A 16,389-nucleotide genomic window follows, 5' to 3' on the forward strand; every position below is an offset into this window, starting at 1 on the left:
GCCCCAGAGCGAGAGCGGGGGCGACGCGGAACCCCTCCTCCTCCCCCCGCAGGAATTCCCCGCTCCCTGGGAGCGCGCCTCTCGACTTCCGGGGAGCCGGGTCACTCCTCCCGCGGGGCAGAGGCGCCCCTGCCACCAGTCCGCTTCGCTTTTGCAAAAAAGGCTTCAGCGCAGGACGCAGGACGCGGGGAGGTCTCCTCCCCAGGCCTAGAGTGTAAGTGGGGTGGTGGTGGGGGGGAGAGGGTGCAGCCGCCTCCCGAACCCGCCAACGCTCCCTGTGCGCTCCTCTCAAACAGCGGAAAATGCACCTTCAACATCTCCATTTAATATTTACATTCAAGCAGGTAATAATTGGAAGCTTATAGTTTAGACATTTCTAGTAGCAGCAGGTTCTAGAGAGCTCGTTTAGCCTTTAAACAAACTTTTTTTTTTTTGCACATAGAAACAACACATCCATGTGTACAGTATCAAAAAATATATACCAACGTTACTGGTATTGCAGTTCCAGGAAGGGGAGGAAATGAAATCAACCGAAATACTGAATGAACAGGAAGAAAGGGCAACAGAAAATAGTTTGTCTGATATAGAATATAACATGATCTAGAGGAAACTCCATAAATCTAGGTTTTTATATTTCAATATATAAATACCTACAAATAAATATATATATATCAGCCCGAAGGGGGTGATCGGGCCTTTTGAGCTCAAACAATACATTTCAATAATAACACCACGTACAAACGGGAGTAAAGTCTGCACTTGACGAGTTAGCACGGTTAAAATATAATACTATGACTCTGCGACCGAGGCGCGCGGCTGCCCGGTCAGTCCCGGAGGTCCACGATTGAGGGGAGGTCCACCGCGGGGACCGGGCCAGTGGGGGGTGAGACCCGCAGGCACCGCGTGGAAGGGGCCCGGGGGCGGCCGGGGGGCACACCCCAGCCCAGAGCTGGCCGCGCACCGCGGAGAGAGGGGCACGGATGGTGCGGCTCCGGGGCGGGCGCGCACCGGGCAGGCCCCGCGGCTCCCGCGGTCGGCGAGAGGAGGAGCCCGCCCCCAGGCACCAAGTGCTAAGCCACCGCGGGGATGGCACTTCCCCTTCCCGAGCCTCCGGCTACACCGTCACGTACTCCTTGAACGTGACGGTGAGGCAGTTCGCGGTGACATCGGTGATAATTATATTCCCAAAGAAGGGTTTGAACTCGCTCAACGGCTCCTCGGGCTCGTCCTGGGCCTCGGCCAGAGGCTTCTCGGCCGCGGCCACCGGCGCAGCTGCCACGGCCGCCACCACAGCGGGCGCCTCGGGCTTCACCTGGAGGGCGCTGGGGGGCTCCCCGGCCTCGCCGCGCGTCTTGACGCAGCGCAAGTCTATGGGCTCGTCCAGATCCGAGTCCAGCAGGATGACCTCGGGCTGCGGGAGGGTGGCGGTGGGGGGCACGTCAGCGGGGTGCTCGGCGGCCGGGCTCCCCCCCAGACAGGTGGGGGTGCTGATGCTGCGCGCCGTGAGGCGCTTTTTGCAGGGCTCGCGCTCGCCGTGGGTCTCGGAGAGGCAGCGCTTGCGCGCGTGGGAGAGATTCAGGCCGACGGCGTGGTGGTGGTGGTGATGGTGGTGGTGGTGGTGGTGATGGTGGGAGGGCGGGTGGGAGCTCCGGGCAGGGTCCCAGGCCAGCAGGTCGGGCTTGGTGGTGAGCTGCAGGGGCTGCTCGCCGAAGGCCTCCTTGGTCGGGGACAGCTTGCGGGAGCCGGCGGCGTCCTGGGGCTGCGGGTCTCCGGGCCCCGGCGCCTCCTCCTCCCTCCTCTTGGCCGGGGCCTCCGCCTTCTTCTCGTCGGCCACCACGGCCTTTTTGAAAGTCCTGTCGGCCGGGGGGTGGCGCTCCTCGGCGGCCCGCTTCTTGTGGCTGGGGGAGCGCGCCTCGCCCTCCGCGGCCTCGCCGGACTTGATCTTCACCGCCTGCATGCCGTTCTCCATGTACTTGCTCATGACGATCACGATGCGCCCGTTCTTGTTCTTGTTCTTGACGATCTTCATCTTGCCTCCAATCCCGTTGCCCGTCACTGCCTCTTTGGGGGCCGGGGTCATCCCGTTGGGGGGGCCCTTCTCCGAGCCCTTGCCGGGAGCCCCGGCCGCACCTGCCAGGGGCTTCACAGCTCCCAGGTAGCCCTTGGCCCCCGCGCCGTGTGCCCACTTGTCCGGCGGGTGGCTCTTGGCGCCCAGGTCCGGGCAAGTAGGGCTGGGCGCCTCCTTGTGGCCGCCCTGGTACTGCAGGTCGTACATTTTGGGGTCCGGCTGGTAGGGGTGGTGCTTCTTGCTGTTGAGCTGGTAGTAGTACTTGCCACTCTTGCCCGGCGGTGGGGGTTTCCCGGCTCGCTCCTTGCTGTGCGGCTGGTACTGGTGGTGCTTCTTGCTGTTGAGCTCGTACTGGTGGCCCTGGCCCTTGCCTTGACCGCCCAGCTCCAGCTTAGAGCGGTTGTCTGCCGATGAGTCCTGGAGACCAGTCAGCACGTTGGAGCGGCGGGCAAAGGTAGGTACCTGGGGGAAGGGGGCGGGAATGCAAGGGGCAGGTGAGAAAAGAGGGCTGGGGCCAGCCCAGAGCACACCCGGGGCATCAGGAGTGTCCCAGCCCCACTGCGGTCTGCAGCTGCGTTATAGGGGCAGCATGGGGAGGTCCAGCAGGAGGGAAGTGGAGTTGGGTGCCCGGGAGAACAAGGCGTTCTGCCTTCTGGGCCTGGAGGCAGCTCGGGTGGCAAGGTCCAGGGGAAGACTAATGGACAGGCTGGGCCCACCGAGTATATTCACCTGCACCACCAGCGGTTTGGGCTTCGGCCCTCTCTTCCGATACCCCATCAGCTGCTCCTGCCGTTCCCTGGGGGGGGGGTGGGAGGGAATAGAGGGCAGCACTGTTAGCCTCAGGGGGGACCTACGCTCTTGCTAGGATCCGACCTGCCGTGACGCCGGCCCCCCCACCCCCTTCTACGAGCAGCCAGGCCAGCAGGACCCGGAGGGATCAAGAGCTCAGGGCAGAAGGTCGCCTGTGCCGCCAGCTGGGCGCCTCAGTCAGGTCCCAGAGCCCCGTTCTGCGCCCGCACCCACCCTGGGTGCCCCAGGGGTCCTCCGCGAAGGGCTCCCCCATCTCTGAGATCTGCACCTGAACTGCCCGACCCCCCAAGCCTTGCCTCTCTGCGGGGCGGGGGAGAGGCAGCAGCTGGGCGCTAGGTCGCCAGCACGGGTGCCACAGCCTTGGGCCCGTGGCCCTGCGCCGAGTGAGGTGGGCGCGGGGGTCCGGGGGATGCACACCAGCCCGACCGAGGTGTGCGCGGAACACGTCCCTCCCAGTCAGAGGCACGGGATGCTAATGACCTCATTAAGATTCAGATAACGAGTGCCGCCGGCAGAAGGGAGGACTCGTTTTCTTAAAAGCCAGGCACTAAACAGGGGGAGGGGCTGCGCCCTTGTTTACACGGCGGCAAATGAGCCAATTAGGGGCTGGGGGCGGGGGCGGCCGCGGAGGCCACGGCCCGGCCAGGTTCGCAGCCACCTGGTGAACCGGCTCGGGGTCGGCCTGGGCGGGGCGAGGCCGGGGCGGGGCGGGGCGAGGCCGGGGCGGGGCGCAGAGGCACCGCCTCCGGCCGCGCGGGGCTCCCAGCTCCCAGCCCCCAAGCCCCTCGACTTCCCAGTTATTAGTAAAGCCCACCAGAGGGGGCGGCCCCTGCGGCCTGGCGGGGTAAGCCGAGGCTGGGGGTCAGGCCGCCCGGCACTGCCCAGCCTTCCGTGGGAGAAGGGGGTACCTCTCCAGCGCTCCAGCGTTTGCCAAAGTTGCAACCCGCTCCCGGGCCCGAAACTGGCTCCCCGGCGACCCCAGGCACCCACCCACCCACCCCCACCCCGCTCGTGGGCCAACCCAGGGGAGCTCCGCCAGGCCCGGGGGCCCGGGCCGGGGCCTGACTGCAAAGTTGCGTGGCATTGCAACAGCCTGCGTTTTAATTCTTCGGGGACCCATTATGCAACATGGCATCAGCCGCTGACATGGTTACAGGGTGGTGAGCTCCCAGGTGGAACCGGGGCAGGATCCCTCCTCGGCGCCCCCCCGCGTCGCGGGAGAGCAACTTCCCCGCCGGTGGCTCGCTCCGAGGGGCTAGAGTTGACAGTTTTAGCGCCAAACGCGCCACAGGAAATAATGCAAAATAAAGGGGGGAGGGGGGACGGCAGGCCGCGGGGTGGCCCGGCTCCACGGTCGCCTGCCGCGCCTCCCTTGCTCCCCGCGCGCCCTTCCCCCCTCTGTCCTCCCCGAAACAGAGAACCACAGCCACCGGCGGTGGGTCCAGCTGCAGCAGCTGCAGCATGACAAGCATCTGTGCGCACAAGGATGAGACCCTGGTTGCAAGCTGCCCCTCCACCACCAGGCAGCTCCCATCCCACACCCTTTGGGCCAAATCCCCCCTGCCTCCAGGATGGGGACCCACACCCACTGAACGGCGGGGGGGGGGGTGAAGGGCACCCAGCACCAGACAGAGTCTACTGATTTGCTTATCCCCAGCTCCCTGGGGCTCGGAGCTTGCCGGGGTAGCGGGTAAGGCCTTGTCAAGTTTCCTCCAGCCCCCAACAGGTTAAGTTCAGTTCTGTGACGTCCGGCGGTTTCACAATGCCAGCTCCCTCGGAGCTGCCCGGAGAGGTGCTGGTGCCAAGCGGCCAGTGGCTACAGGACAGGAACACCTAGGCTCCGGGGGTGGGGCCCTAAGGTGGCCCGCGAGGGGGGCCCGCGGGGGAGGGGGGCGGTGGTGGCCAGAAGCGCCTCCAGGTCTCCGGGCAGCGGCAGGGCCACCCGCATGCACCCTCCTGGCAGTTCCCCCCAAAACAGCAGCCTCGCCTTCTCCGGCCCCGCCCCGCCCCCACCCGGGCTGCCGCAACCGCCAAGGACGTGGGTTCCGAGGAGCGGAGGCCGCAGTCGTGCCCGTGCAGGCCCCTCCAGGCCCTTCCCCTCTTTCCTGCTGCTGCGTGGCCCCCTCTCCCATTCCCATATGCGGTCGCGGCTGCTGGGGGACGCTCACCTGTTCTGGAAGGCGATCAGCAGCCGGGGATCCAGGATGTTCTCCTCGGGTTCCCACGTGTTATATCTTGCAAAGGAAAGGGAGGGGACACGGCGTAAAAAAACCGAGCCAGCTCTGCGGCCTCCAGGTGGGGAATGACATAAGGCCCTACTCTGTCTCCGGGAGCGAGAGCTCTGTAGCTGTGCATGTGGGGGGTGGAGGGGGGGGCTGCTGCAGGCCTGACACGGTCCCCGACAGCCACCCCCCCCAAGTCAAAATAAACACACAAGGGCAGGAAGAAAGGGGAGGGGTAAGAAAAATGAAACTAGCAGTTTATTTTGCAGTTGTCAAGAATTTTAAGCATGTCCCCGCGACATGTTCCAAAGCCACTTTGCTCACCAGGAACCCTGCGTGCAAAGCAGCCGAGAGGCAAAGTCGCAGTCCCCCTCCTCTCCCGAGTCTCCGCGAGGGCTTCAGCTGTTCTCCATTTGACCCCTAATCCGATCACCATCAGCCAAGCGCCCCCCCCACCCCCCCCCGCAGCCCTGCAGCCCGGTGTCACCGGCAAGCACCCCCAAATACACAGCAATATAAAAATACGCCTCTGTGTGTCTGTGTGTGTGTGTGTGTGCGCGCGTGTGTGTGTGCGTGTGCCTGCGCGTCTGTCTCCATCCGGTGCCTTCGCATTTCAAATTAAAAAAAAAAAAAAAATCCCCCACCAAAAGCGCCGCAGTGACAGTCCCCAACATTTTCTGCCTTTTTTCTTCCTCTCCCCGCACCACTAGGAGGGAAGAGGCACACCGTCGCATTTTCGTCGCTTTTTAATTTTTTTTTTTTTTTTGGTTTTGCAATATGGAGCCGTTCGGTGGAGGGAAGGGGGAAAGGAGCCATTTTCTGCTGCACATCAGTCAGTGCCTGCGCCCGCCCTCCCTCCGCCGGCCTCCCCGGCTCGGCCCCGCGCCTCGCCAGCTCCTCCGGCTCCTTTTAGCGCATAAATTAGTGATGGCATTTCCCGGAGAGCGGAGCACAACGCAGGGCGCCGGGCTCGGGCTCGGCGGCTCGGCTTCCCCAGTGCCTGCCACCGACTTCCCCACCCCCTCCTCCCTCCACCCTCCACCCTCCACCCTCCACCCTCCACCCCACCTCCACCCCGCCTCCCGTCCGCTCCCCCCACCGCCCCACCAGCGCGGCGGTCCGGAGCCCGCGAGCCCCGCGCCGCGGCACCCGGCGCCCCCGCCCCTCCGCCGCTACTTACTTGGGGGACCAGCCTCTCCATTTCACCAGATACTCCACTCTGCCCTGCGGGGGGAGAGACAGCGCTCCATCAGCTTCCGCGGGATCCCCGGCCCCGGCCCGCAGCCTCCCCACCCCCTCCCCGCCTCCCCGCGGGCCGCCCCGGCCGCCGCTCCCCGCCGCCTCGCCGCCGCCCCCGCGCCCGCGCCCGCGCCCGCGCCGCCCTACCTTGCGGATCCGCTTCTTCTCGATGCTCTCCACCGCGAAGACGTGCTCGCCAACAGCTGGCAGCTCCATGGCCGAGCCGGAGCGCGCCGGGGCGCGGGCGGCCGGCGCGGCTGCAGACGCTGCTAGCTCCTGCCGGCGCCCCGCTGCCGCCCCGGCCGAGGCGCCCCTCGCCCGCCCCGCCGCCGCCGCCGCCGCCGCCGCCGCCGCCGCTCTCCCGGCACAGCCCGGCCGCCCGCCGCTGCCCGCGCCGCCCCGACTCCCGGCTCGCGCTCGTCAGACAACTGAGCCCGGGCCGCGGCTGCACAAGAACTCATGCAAATCCGGACGTCAGCGGGCGGGGCCTCGCCGGGCCCAGCTCGGCGTCAGGGGGCGGGCCGCGGCCGGGATTGGCGCAGCCGGGCCTACCGGAGGCCCCGGGCCTGGGCCGCGAGGGGGGGGTGCGGGGGGGGGGAGAAGGAAGGACGCGGGAGGGGGCCGGAGGAGGAGGGCGCCGGGGAGGTGCAGGGGGAGGGTTCGGCGGCGGGCCGGGGAGAGGGAGGGAGCGGGACCCGGCGGGAGAGGTGTGTCGGCTGGGGGCGCCGCGCGGGTGGGGAGCGTGACAGGGCCGGGGTCTGCGCGGCGACCCCTCCCCGCAGCTCGGCGCCTGGGCCTGCCCCTCCGCCTCCCGGGCTCGGTGCGCACCGCCCGGGGACCCCCCGCCGGGGGCCACGGAAGCATCCACCGCAGTTACCAGTTGCACAGAATTGCGTCATGTGCAGACCCGGGGGTGGGGGGGAGAGCAGCCGGCAGGGGGCGGAATCGGGGCCGGGGCAGCTCGCGCCCCCCACCCTGCGTGCCCCGCCCCGCCCCCCCAGGCCTCGGGCATTTAGGGAGGCGAGGCCCCGGGCGGAGGACAGAACGGGGTTCGCGGCAGGCACAGCGGGCAGAGGACGGAGGGCAGCCAGGCCCGGGGCCCTAGCGCTCCAGGGCCTCACCAGAGGGGGCCTCCGCCGACGCCGAGCCGCTCCCCGTGCACCCGTGGCGCTCTCCTTGGTGGGGCAGGGGCGGGAAGTCTGGTTTGCAGCAGCCACCCCTCCCGCCCCCCCCACCCCCACCCCGCGGCCGAGCGGGACGAGGGGGCGACCACAGAGGGGGCGCAGGGGATGTCCAGATCTGCTTCGGGGGCCTCGGGGCCTCGGTGGCGTCCCGGGAAGGGCATCGTCGGAGGAGGCAGCAGGGAGGGCCGCGCAGAGGTGTCGGCGGAGCGGGGGCGCGTCGAGGCCGCGCAAAGGGGAGCTGAATGCAGTGGCCGGGGAGCCCGGCGCCCGTCCCGACTCTGCCGGGTCCCCCCCGACGGCCCGCCCGCCGAGGCCCTCCCGACGCAGAGTGTGAAGTTTAGCACCTCCGGCGGCGGCGAGACGGCGCGTTCGGCGAGCGGCTCCAGCGTCCGGCTGGGGGAGCTGCTGCGCCCCACGCGGCCTCCCGGAGCTCGCGGGGGTCGTGGCGAGGGGGCTGCGGGGCGCGGGAGGGCGCAGGAGGGGCAGGGCGCGCTTGCCCCGGGGCGTGTCGGGGCCCCCGCTCCCGGCCCCTGAAGGACTGGGAGCAGGAAGCTTGCGCAATCCCTTGGCTGAGCGTCCATGAAGAAAGAAAAAGAGCAAAAGCCGAGCGAGAGTGGAACGCGCGAGGGGGGCGGGCAAAGAGCCATCCGGGTCCTGGCTCCCGCCCTGACACACGTCCCAGAATGCCGGGTGGGGGCTGCGCGGGGGCGCGCGCGGCCGGGGGAGGGCCGGGGTGCTGGGGCGAACCCCGAGGCGTGCCCGGGGCCGGCGTTCTCGCAGGAATCCGGGAGCAGCCTGGAGACAGTGTGGTGCTCACGAACGCACACGTTGACTCCACCATTCCGCCAGCACCTCGCAGCTCCAGCGGCGGTGGCCGCTTCTGTGGCGATGTCGGCCGCTGCCCGAGTCGCCTGGCGTGGCTCCTCCCTGCCAGTGGTTCTGGGAGTGGGGGGTCGTCTTCTGGCGGCCCGAGACGGGGGCTCCTGCTGCAGGGACTGCTCTCCGACAAGCCCGAGGCACAAACCCAAGATTCCTCGAGCAGTCGGGGCGGGGTGGGGGTGGCGGCGCGCGGCTGGGGCGGTCAATGGGGCCGCTGCCCGCTTATGGTCCTCGAGGGGGGGGGCCTCCCGGGGTTTATAGAAGCTGGGGTAGGCGGAGTTTTGGGGAGGGGGGACCCAGGGAAAACGTTTTCCTCCTGTGTTTTTGGCTTTTCTGATTGTCCTGGCCAGGACGAGGAGCTCTCGGGTGGGACACCTCAGTCGAGGAAGGGGAAGGGTCCCCCCGGCTGGCGCGGAAGCGATGTCAGTGCCAGGGTCACCGCCACATGTAGACCAGCTGCCAGGCCGTAGGCTCTTGCAGTCGGCAGGGAGGTCTGCAGGACCTTGTCCTGGACAGCCCCATCTTCCCGGGAGGGGCTGAGCTTCCCGACACTCCGCCTGCCCCCCTCACTAGAAAATCCCCTGGAAAATCTGTCTCTAGTGGGTGTTTCCGCGCCATCCTGCTCAGGCTGCTGCAGCCTCTGCGCCGCCAGGGGCGTTGGACTCCGCCCTTCTCCACCCGCTCTGCCCTGGCACCTCCAGGCGGGCGCTCCAGACCTGGGGGCCACGTGTGGCAGCACCCGGTGCCCCGACGGCCACTTTGCGCAGGAGCCGGGCTGGGCCTGGGGCCCGTGGCAGAGCTGGGGAGGAAGGGCTGCTCTCTCTGGCCAGTGCAGCGGCATCTTTTCTGTAGCCACCCCTGTGGCCGAGTGAGCAGCAGCGAGGCTCCCCAGACGGCGGGAGGGGACGCCCCCAAGCTCCTCAGAAGCCCCGGGAGTCCCCTGCCGCCCCCGCGCCTGGCCTTTCTGCGCCAAGTGACCGAAAATACACAGGCACTGGCAAAAGGCGGCAAGTCACCCCTGCACCCGGTTATTTATTTTATCCCCGTGGAGGGTGGGTGGCTATGGAGACAGGCCGACTCCCAGAGCCCCAGTCTCACCTTGCCGGCCCTAGACCACCCCTCACCTGCCAGGGGGTGTGGGGAGCGGCTCAGGTCCGGGGAAGCATCAGGGGGCTGCATGGGGAAGGCACAGACATAATCTGGGGGGTGCGGGAGGAGGGGGGGCGCCCTGCAAGAGTTCCCAGCCCCTCCTGGAAACCTCTGGAATGGCCTCCCCTACCATTCCACCCCCTCGTGGGCCCCTCTGAGGGAACTGAAGGGGAGCGGAGCCCAAACTCGGGATTCCCAGAGCCTTCGGCTGGGGCCCTTGCCTCCAACTCCGGGATATCCCGAGCCCCTCGGGGAACCCCGGAGAAGGGTCGCAGGTCCGCGCTTTTGGTGCTGCCCCCTTCCAGTCAGGGACGGAGTGTGCCCTGGGGCTGCGCTGAGGGGCAGAAACCCTCCGGGCGGCATCTCAGGCTGGGGCCCCTAGGGGCCCCCAGGGGCCCCAAGTGAGGAGCATGCGGTCTGGCCGAGCCACAGCCTCCCTGCTGGAGGGGAGAGGGTCCGAAGAGCAAACCCTGGAAAGGCGGGAGTCTCTAACGGCCCTGGACCCGAGGGTGGTAAGAGTCTGGGTCCCTGAGGGGCCCCAGCTACCCCAACCCGGGGGAATAAGCAGCTTCAAAAATCTCCCGGAACGCACGCTCTCTGCAGGGAGTTGCCACCTCCCGCCGCGGGGCCCAGGTCTGAGTTCTGCCCGGAAGGGACCGCTGGTGACTTCCCCGGCCAGCCCTGGGCCAGGCGAGCTCTCGGGCTGCGGTGGCTTTTCCGGGTCCCGGGAGGTGGGTTTCAAACAACCGGGGGAGAATTTACTAGCACGACGACTACAAAATCCACCCAGGCTTTCACAGGAGCTCCCTTCTCTGCTCTGCTCCTAGCGGGGGAACCCGCCCCTGACCTCAGCGCTGGCATTTGTGCTTTTGCCTTTTGAGCGGCCGCTGACCTGGCCAGCCGGTGCGCAGGGGGGTGGTGGTGGTGGTGGTGGTGGTGGCAGGAGGAGAGCGGCGGGGAGGCGGTGCGGGAGCCCTGCACCCTGCACTCCGCCCCCGGCACCCTCTTCCGAGGCTCGGCTTTGTTCCTAGGGCGCCCCTCCGCCCTCCGTGTCCTCACCCCCCAGAGTCGGTCCCCTTTGTTACACCGCCCGCGAAAGGTCGGCATTCACGTGGGTGTCGAAAGCCCCGACGCCCCCGCGGCCCTGCGCTGCTGGGGGCTGAGGCTGGGGCGCCAGGTGGGAGGGTCCGGCGGGGCGCGCGGGCGGGGCAACGGGCCCGGCGCGCCGCGAGGTGGTGGCCCCGTGGCAGGTCTTGGGCATCCCCGGGGGCCACAGGGCGCCCGCGGGGCCCCGTCTCCGGCTGCGGCCCGCGGGGGTCGCAGGCGCAGAAGCCGGAGGAGCAGTGTGGTGCGACGTCCGCCGGCCCACCCCTCCCGGCAGGGCGGCCTCCCCTGGCCCGCCCGGAGGAGCCCACCCGACCCCCCGCCGCAGGCTCGGTGGCGGGTCTCCTGCCGGCCTGGTGATGTGCGCCCCCGGGATCCATATTTCAAATGTGATCTTTGGAGCTGCTTCCACCGCCCGCCGCCGCCGCCGCGCGCTCACAACGGCCTCTGCGTGCTGTGTGTTTTTCATTTGGGGTTGGCTTGTCCAAGGTCTCCCCGCGGGCCTCCGCTGCCCGCGAGGTCGCCCCTCCAGCGTCCGCCCCTTGTGTGCGGCTCTCGGATGCCCCCGTTGCGCCCCCGGACCCAGCGGGGCCCACACGCAGGGCAGATTTCTTTCTTTCCTTTTTCCAAACGAGAGCTGCTGCAGCAAAGCCGGGAATGAAATTAAAATCGCCAGGCGGACCCCGAAGTGGTCGCCAGCCGCCGCGCCACCCCAGCGCGGCCTCCCCCCGGCCCCCCGCGCGCCCCCCGCCCGGCCTGGCGGCGCGCCGCGGGGGGAGGCGCGCGCCCGAGAGGGTATTTGGCGAGGCGGGGAAGAGGGGGGCGGGGAGGGGTGCCGGGCGCCGCGCGCCGGCCGGGGAAGCCGGGCGCGCCATCGCCCCCCCCTTCCCACCGGCCCGGGAGTCGCGGGGCGGGCGCGATCGGAGGGGCCCGGTGCGCCTCCGCCTCCCCGGCTGGCCCGGAGCCGAGCCCGGCCGCGGCCCGGAACGGCGAGGACGCTGCTCGGAGGCCGCGTCCTGCGTAGCCCGAGCGGGGGAGGGGGCGGAGGAGCAGGAGCCGCGGCGCGCGTCGCCAGGCGGCCGATCGATCCCCAGGGGCGGGAACGCCGCAAGCCCCGCTGGACCCGGGAGGGGGGGTGTCCCTGAAGGATCGAGGGGCGAACAGAGGGGGTGCTCGGGGATCCCGTGACCATGGGATGGCGGCCGGGAGGGCCCAGCCAGCGCACAGCTCGGCCTGCAGCGCGGGGCCCGTCCCGGGCACCCCCAGGGCCCCCCGTGTTCTCCATCGGGTCCCCCCCATCTGGGCACTTCCGGAGCAGCGTCTGGCTGCAGCACAACTTGGTCTCTCCCTGTCCAGGCCCCCGCCCCGCCCCCACCCCGATGACGAGGTCGTCGGACGTGATCACCCAGTCCTTACCCCTCACCCCGCCCTCCTGGGGCGCCACCGACGAGGGTGGGGGTCCCCTTGGCACCGCCTCCGGAGAGATGCCCCGGGCCTCCCCGACAAGTCCCCTTCCCCAACTTGCTCCGGACGGCCGTTTCCTGGGGTGGTGTCTGAGGACCCCCAAGGGGTCCCCTTCGGCTCCTCCCGGGGGGTTGGGGTGGGGGGGGCCTGGCCGCAGCCTCACCTGCGGGGCCCGCGGCCCGGGAGGGGCCGGGGCAGGGGAGCCGAGGAGCTGCACCCGCCGCGCCCTCCCCTAGGGGGCGGGCTCCCCTCGGGCTGGCGGGCGGCTGGGGCCTGGGCCAGGGCGGCCCTCCGCGCCTCTCCTCCGGGGACTGGGAAGGGGGGGCGCACGCAGGCGGAGCGAGCGGGGCGGGGGGGGGGCGGCTGGCCCCGAGCCCCGCGCGCCCCGCTTCTGCCCCCCTCGCCCCCCTCCCTCGCCCCTGCCTGCGAGGCCGCTGCTCCTGCAGCCGGAAGCAAGCAGACCCCGAGTGATCTGAGCCTCGCAGCCCCTGCACCGGGGCCCAGGACTGACCCTACCCCCGCATCTCCGCGCAGCGCGGAGGGCGGCCTGTGCGTCCCGGAAGCGCCCCTTGCCCGCTGCCCTCCCCCTCCCACCGAGAAGGCCACAGGAGCCTCCGTGCATCTTTTTCTTTGAGGCTTTTCAAGGCAATCTCGGGTCAAGGGCCTCAGAAAGCCCCTTGCTCTGCTGTCAAAGGGCCAATAAGAAGCAAACCCATATTGCAGCGTCCATTTCCCCAAGACAGCCCAGCCAGGCTCACTTAATGTAGGAATCCCAGCGGACAGGGGCCCTGCCACGGAGGCCCCACCAGGAACTCTCTTCCCTGGGGTTCACTAAGGAAAAGATCGCTGTGGCTGACGGGTGACACCTCTGAAAAGCGTCCTGATACTTCCCCTAAGGGGTGCTTCCCTGGGTTGCTAAGTGGGAGGACCCTAATACCCCCAGAGATACCCCAAGTAGGAAAAAAGGGACCCCCCTCCTAGTCCTGGTCCTCTGATAGGAGCATCAACCTTCAGAATGGCAGGGGTCCCGAGATTATTTTTTTTTTTAATATTTTACTTATTTATTCATGAGAGACACAGAGAGATTGAGAGGCAGAGACACAGGCAGAGGGAGACGCAGGCTCCATGCAGGGAGCCTGATGTGGGACTCGATCCTGGGTCTCCAAGATCTCCAGGATCACGCCTGGGCTGGAGGCGGCACTAAACCGCTGAGCCACCCGGCTGCCCAGTCCTGAGATTATTGCTAATCACTGGAGTTCCACATAAAGTTCAGAATTTATTTCTTTCTTTCTTTCTTTCTTTCTTTCTTTCTTTCTTTCTTTCTTTCTTTCTTTCTTTCTTCTTTCTTTCTTTCTTTCTTTCTTTCTTTCTTTCTTTCTTTCTTTCTTTCTTTCTTTCTTTCTTTCTTTCTTTTTTCTGGGCTCTGGTAGTCACCGATGGAGGAAATGAGGTAAACGTAGTAGCTGTGTGCACGGGTGAGTGTGGGGCTGGTAAAGGTGCACGTAGGGCACGTGCAGGCCCACCAGCCTGGTGCTTTCTGGTCAGGGCCGCTCTTCCATCAGGCCTGGATGCCAGGGTCTGTGGTACTTTTAGGGATCCACAAAAACGGGATCCTTTAGGGATCCTTTTCTTTTCTTCCTTTCCTCTTTTTGGTAAAAGCTGTTTATCTAAGTAATTGTGGTGAAGTACGTATTAACATAAAACTTACCATTTTAACCGTTTTTTTTTTGAATTTTTATTTATGATAGTCACATAGGGAGAGAGAGAGAGAGGCAGAGACACAGGCAGAGGGAGAAGCAGGCTCCATGCACTGGGAGCCCGACGTGGGATTCGATCCCGGGTCTCCAGGATCGGGCCCTGGGCCAAAGGCAGGCGCCAAACCGCTGCGCCACCCAGGGTTCCCTTTTTTAACCATTTTTAAGTGGCATTGAGCACATTCACATTGTTGGGCAAGCATCACCGTCACCAGCCTGTGCAACTTGGTCATCACCCCTAGCAGAGACTCTGTGCCCGTTAAACACTAACCCTCCATCCCCCTCCCTTGGCCCCTGGTACCCGCCATCCTACTTTCTATCCAGCAAATTTGACCGCTTCTAAGTACCTTATGTAAGTGGAATCCTACAGTGTTTGTCCTCTTCTGTCTGGCTTACTTTCCTCAGCATCATGCTTCCGAGGTCCAGCCCTGTTGTGGCAGGTGTCACAATGTCCTTCCTTTTTAAAGCTAAATACTATTCCATTGGATGTAGGTCCAATTTCTTCTAAAATCGGAAGAAAAAAAAATCTTTAGGCCAAAGGCAACGGCTTCATATATAACCTTAATATGTTCTTTTTACCAGGGCAGTTATAAACTCATTAAGTTTTTTTTTAAAGATTTTATTTATTTATTCATGAGAGACACACAGAGAGAGGTGGAGACATAGGCAGAGGGAAACACAGGCTCCCTGCAAGGAGCCCGATGGGGGACTCAATCCCAGGACCCTGGGATCACACCTGGAGCTGAATTCAGGTGCTCAACCGCCAAGCCATCCAGGCGTCCCTATGAACTCATTTTTAAAAAAAGATTTTATTTATTTGATATATATAGAAAGGACGGGTAGGACAACAGCAGAGGGAGAGGGAGAAACAGGCCCCCCAGTGAGCAGGGATTCCCAATGAGGGACTCGATCCCAGGACCTCAGGACCATGGCCCGAGCTGAATTCAGGTGCTCAACAAACTGAGCCACCCAGGTGCCCCTATAAACTCACTTTTAATGCTTGTTTAGGGAGGAAGAATCCACAAAAAGACCATGGGCCCAGGACCCATGAGAAGTCCAGGAGAAGTTTCAAGAATGGCACCACTGGGAGGCTTGGTGAGAGCGGCCCAGCGGCTCTGAGTGTGGGTGGGTGCACGTGAATGAGCCGCTGGGCTTGGAATCAGGGCTCTGAGGGCCCAGCTTGCTCACCTGTGTATGTGCCCTGGTACCTGTAGGGGTCCTGGGGCCACCTCTGCTCAGGAGGGAATACAGGCTTCTGTCCCATGCTGTTGAAATAAAACGCAGGACATAGAAAGGTCTTTCTTTCTTTCTTTCTTTCTCTTTCTTTCTTTCTTTCTTTCTTTCTTTCTTTCTTTCTTTCTTTCTTTCTTTCTTTCATTTTATTTTAAGAGTTCAGGTCTGCAGGGCTCAGACCCAGCTCCGGCTCTATGGATTTCTCCCGGATGTCCATCTGGCCTGTGTCTGCGAGTTGATTGCCTGCGATTTGACAGTAATGATGATAATGGGGTGATTTTGTATTCTTTGACTCATTCGGATCGGAAGGTTCAGAAACGGACCCAGGCCTCCCCCTGCCTCCATCCCCTTGCTTTTGAAACTGGTGACTCTTTAGAAAAAAAAATTTTTTTATACCAAAGACGTGGCAGAGTCTCATGGAAGCAGATCCATACAGAGAAAGGGTCTTTCTCGTTTTTGAACCTACGGGTGATTACGGGTTTCCTTTCTTGGCCTGGTGATGAGGAACGAACGAGTCCTGCAGAAGCCAAGAAATATCACAGAGGACCTGGGGACTATCGCTGCAGAGGTCTCCGTGGGAGAGAAGCCTTTCTTGGAATTTTGCAAAACAGGGTTCCCGCTGTTCTGTACACGGGGCCGTGTGGGGGTCGCTCCCTCCCACCCTCTGCTGAGGCGACTTTCATCTCCTTCCTTGCTACCTACTGGTCAAGACGCATTCCCATTTACACTGAGCCTGGCCTCTGCCTTCTTTCTCCAAATAGGCCCAGACAGACAGACAGACAGACAGGCAGACACACATATGATGCTGCAGCTGTGAAAGCCCCTGAACTGAGGGCGACGTAGCCCCCGCTGGCTTGCCGCTGGCTTCTCAGCCTGACCCAGGGGGACCACTCCTGCCTGTGGCTCTTACACGTGGCAGGATTTAAGAAACAGCTCTGTGCCCTGCAGTGGGACCTGTGTGTGCGTGCGTGCGTGTGTGTGTCCAGGGGGGGAACGGGTCCCAGCTCTGGGGCAGCTCTGGTCTTCAGAAAGGCAAGGCTGGTGTTTATGCACAGAAGTCCTCGGAACTGGTGCTCTGTTTCTGAGCAGCACGGACTATGCTGTTTTCACGTCACTCATTAGAAGCCTGGTTATTTGTAATTTAGACCCCCTTCCCCCCGCTCCAGACTCAGACGCTCCAGCCCCACAGAGGAGTGCCCAGACCTGCCGCTGTGGGATCCACACGTGCACCTCCCTAGGGGAGGCTAGGGCTGAGGTCATCTACGTCCATCAAGTCCAGCGGC

At 65.0% G+C, this 16,389-nt stretch overlaps 1 protein-coding gene across 1 annotated transcript; it reads right to left on the bottom strand.

Annotated features, from left to right (window-relative positions):
• Positions 1-303: 303 nt before the first annotated feature.
• On the bottom strand, positions 304-6,653 carry CBX4 (chromobox 4). The gene is made up of 5 exons (XM_055334164.1): positions 6,487-6,653; positions 6,281-6,324; positions 5,047-5,112; positions 2,798-2,864; positions 304-2,530 (listed from the first exon to the last, which is right to left on the bottom strand). Exons 1-5 carry the CDS (start codon positions 6,553-6,555, stop codon positions 1,115-1,117), a joined length of 1,662 nt encoding a protein of 553 aa, XP_055190139.1. The 5' UTR covers positions 6,556-6,653; the 3' UTR covers positions 304-1,114.
• Between the last annotated feature and the right edge of the window lie 9,736 nt (positions 6,654-16,389).

Source organism: Nyctereutes procyonoides, unplaced genomic scaffold (assembly GCF_905146905.1).
Source record: "Nyctereutes procyonoides isolate TBG_1078 unplaced genomic scaffold, NYPRO_anot_genome, whole genome shotgun sequence".
Taxonomy (NCBI): Eukaryota; Metazoa; Chordata; class Mammalia; order Carnivora; family Canidae; genus Nyctereutes; species Nyctereutes procyonoides.

What these genes read in the sequence shown, in the direction of transcription:
- CBX4 (XM_055334164.1), bottom strand. Translation starts at nt 6,555, where the DNA reads ATGGAGCTGCCAGCTGTTGGCGAGCACGTCTTCGCGGTGGAGAGCATC. An exon ending in AGAAGAAGCGGATCCGCAAG is followed by an intron (nt 6,325 to 6,486) that starts GTAGGGCGGCGC and finishes CTCCCCCCGCAG; the next exon opens with GGCAGAGTGGAGTATCTGGT. An exon ending in CCAAACCGCTGGTGGTGCAG is followed by an intron (nt 2,531 to 2,797) that starts GTGAATATACTC and finishes CCCTTCCCCCAG; the next exon opens with GTACCTACCTTTGCCCGCCG.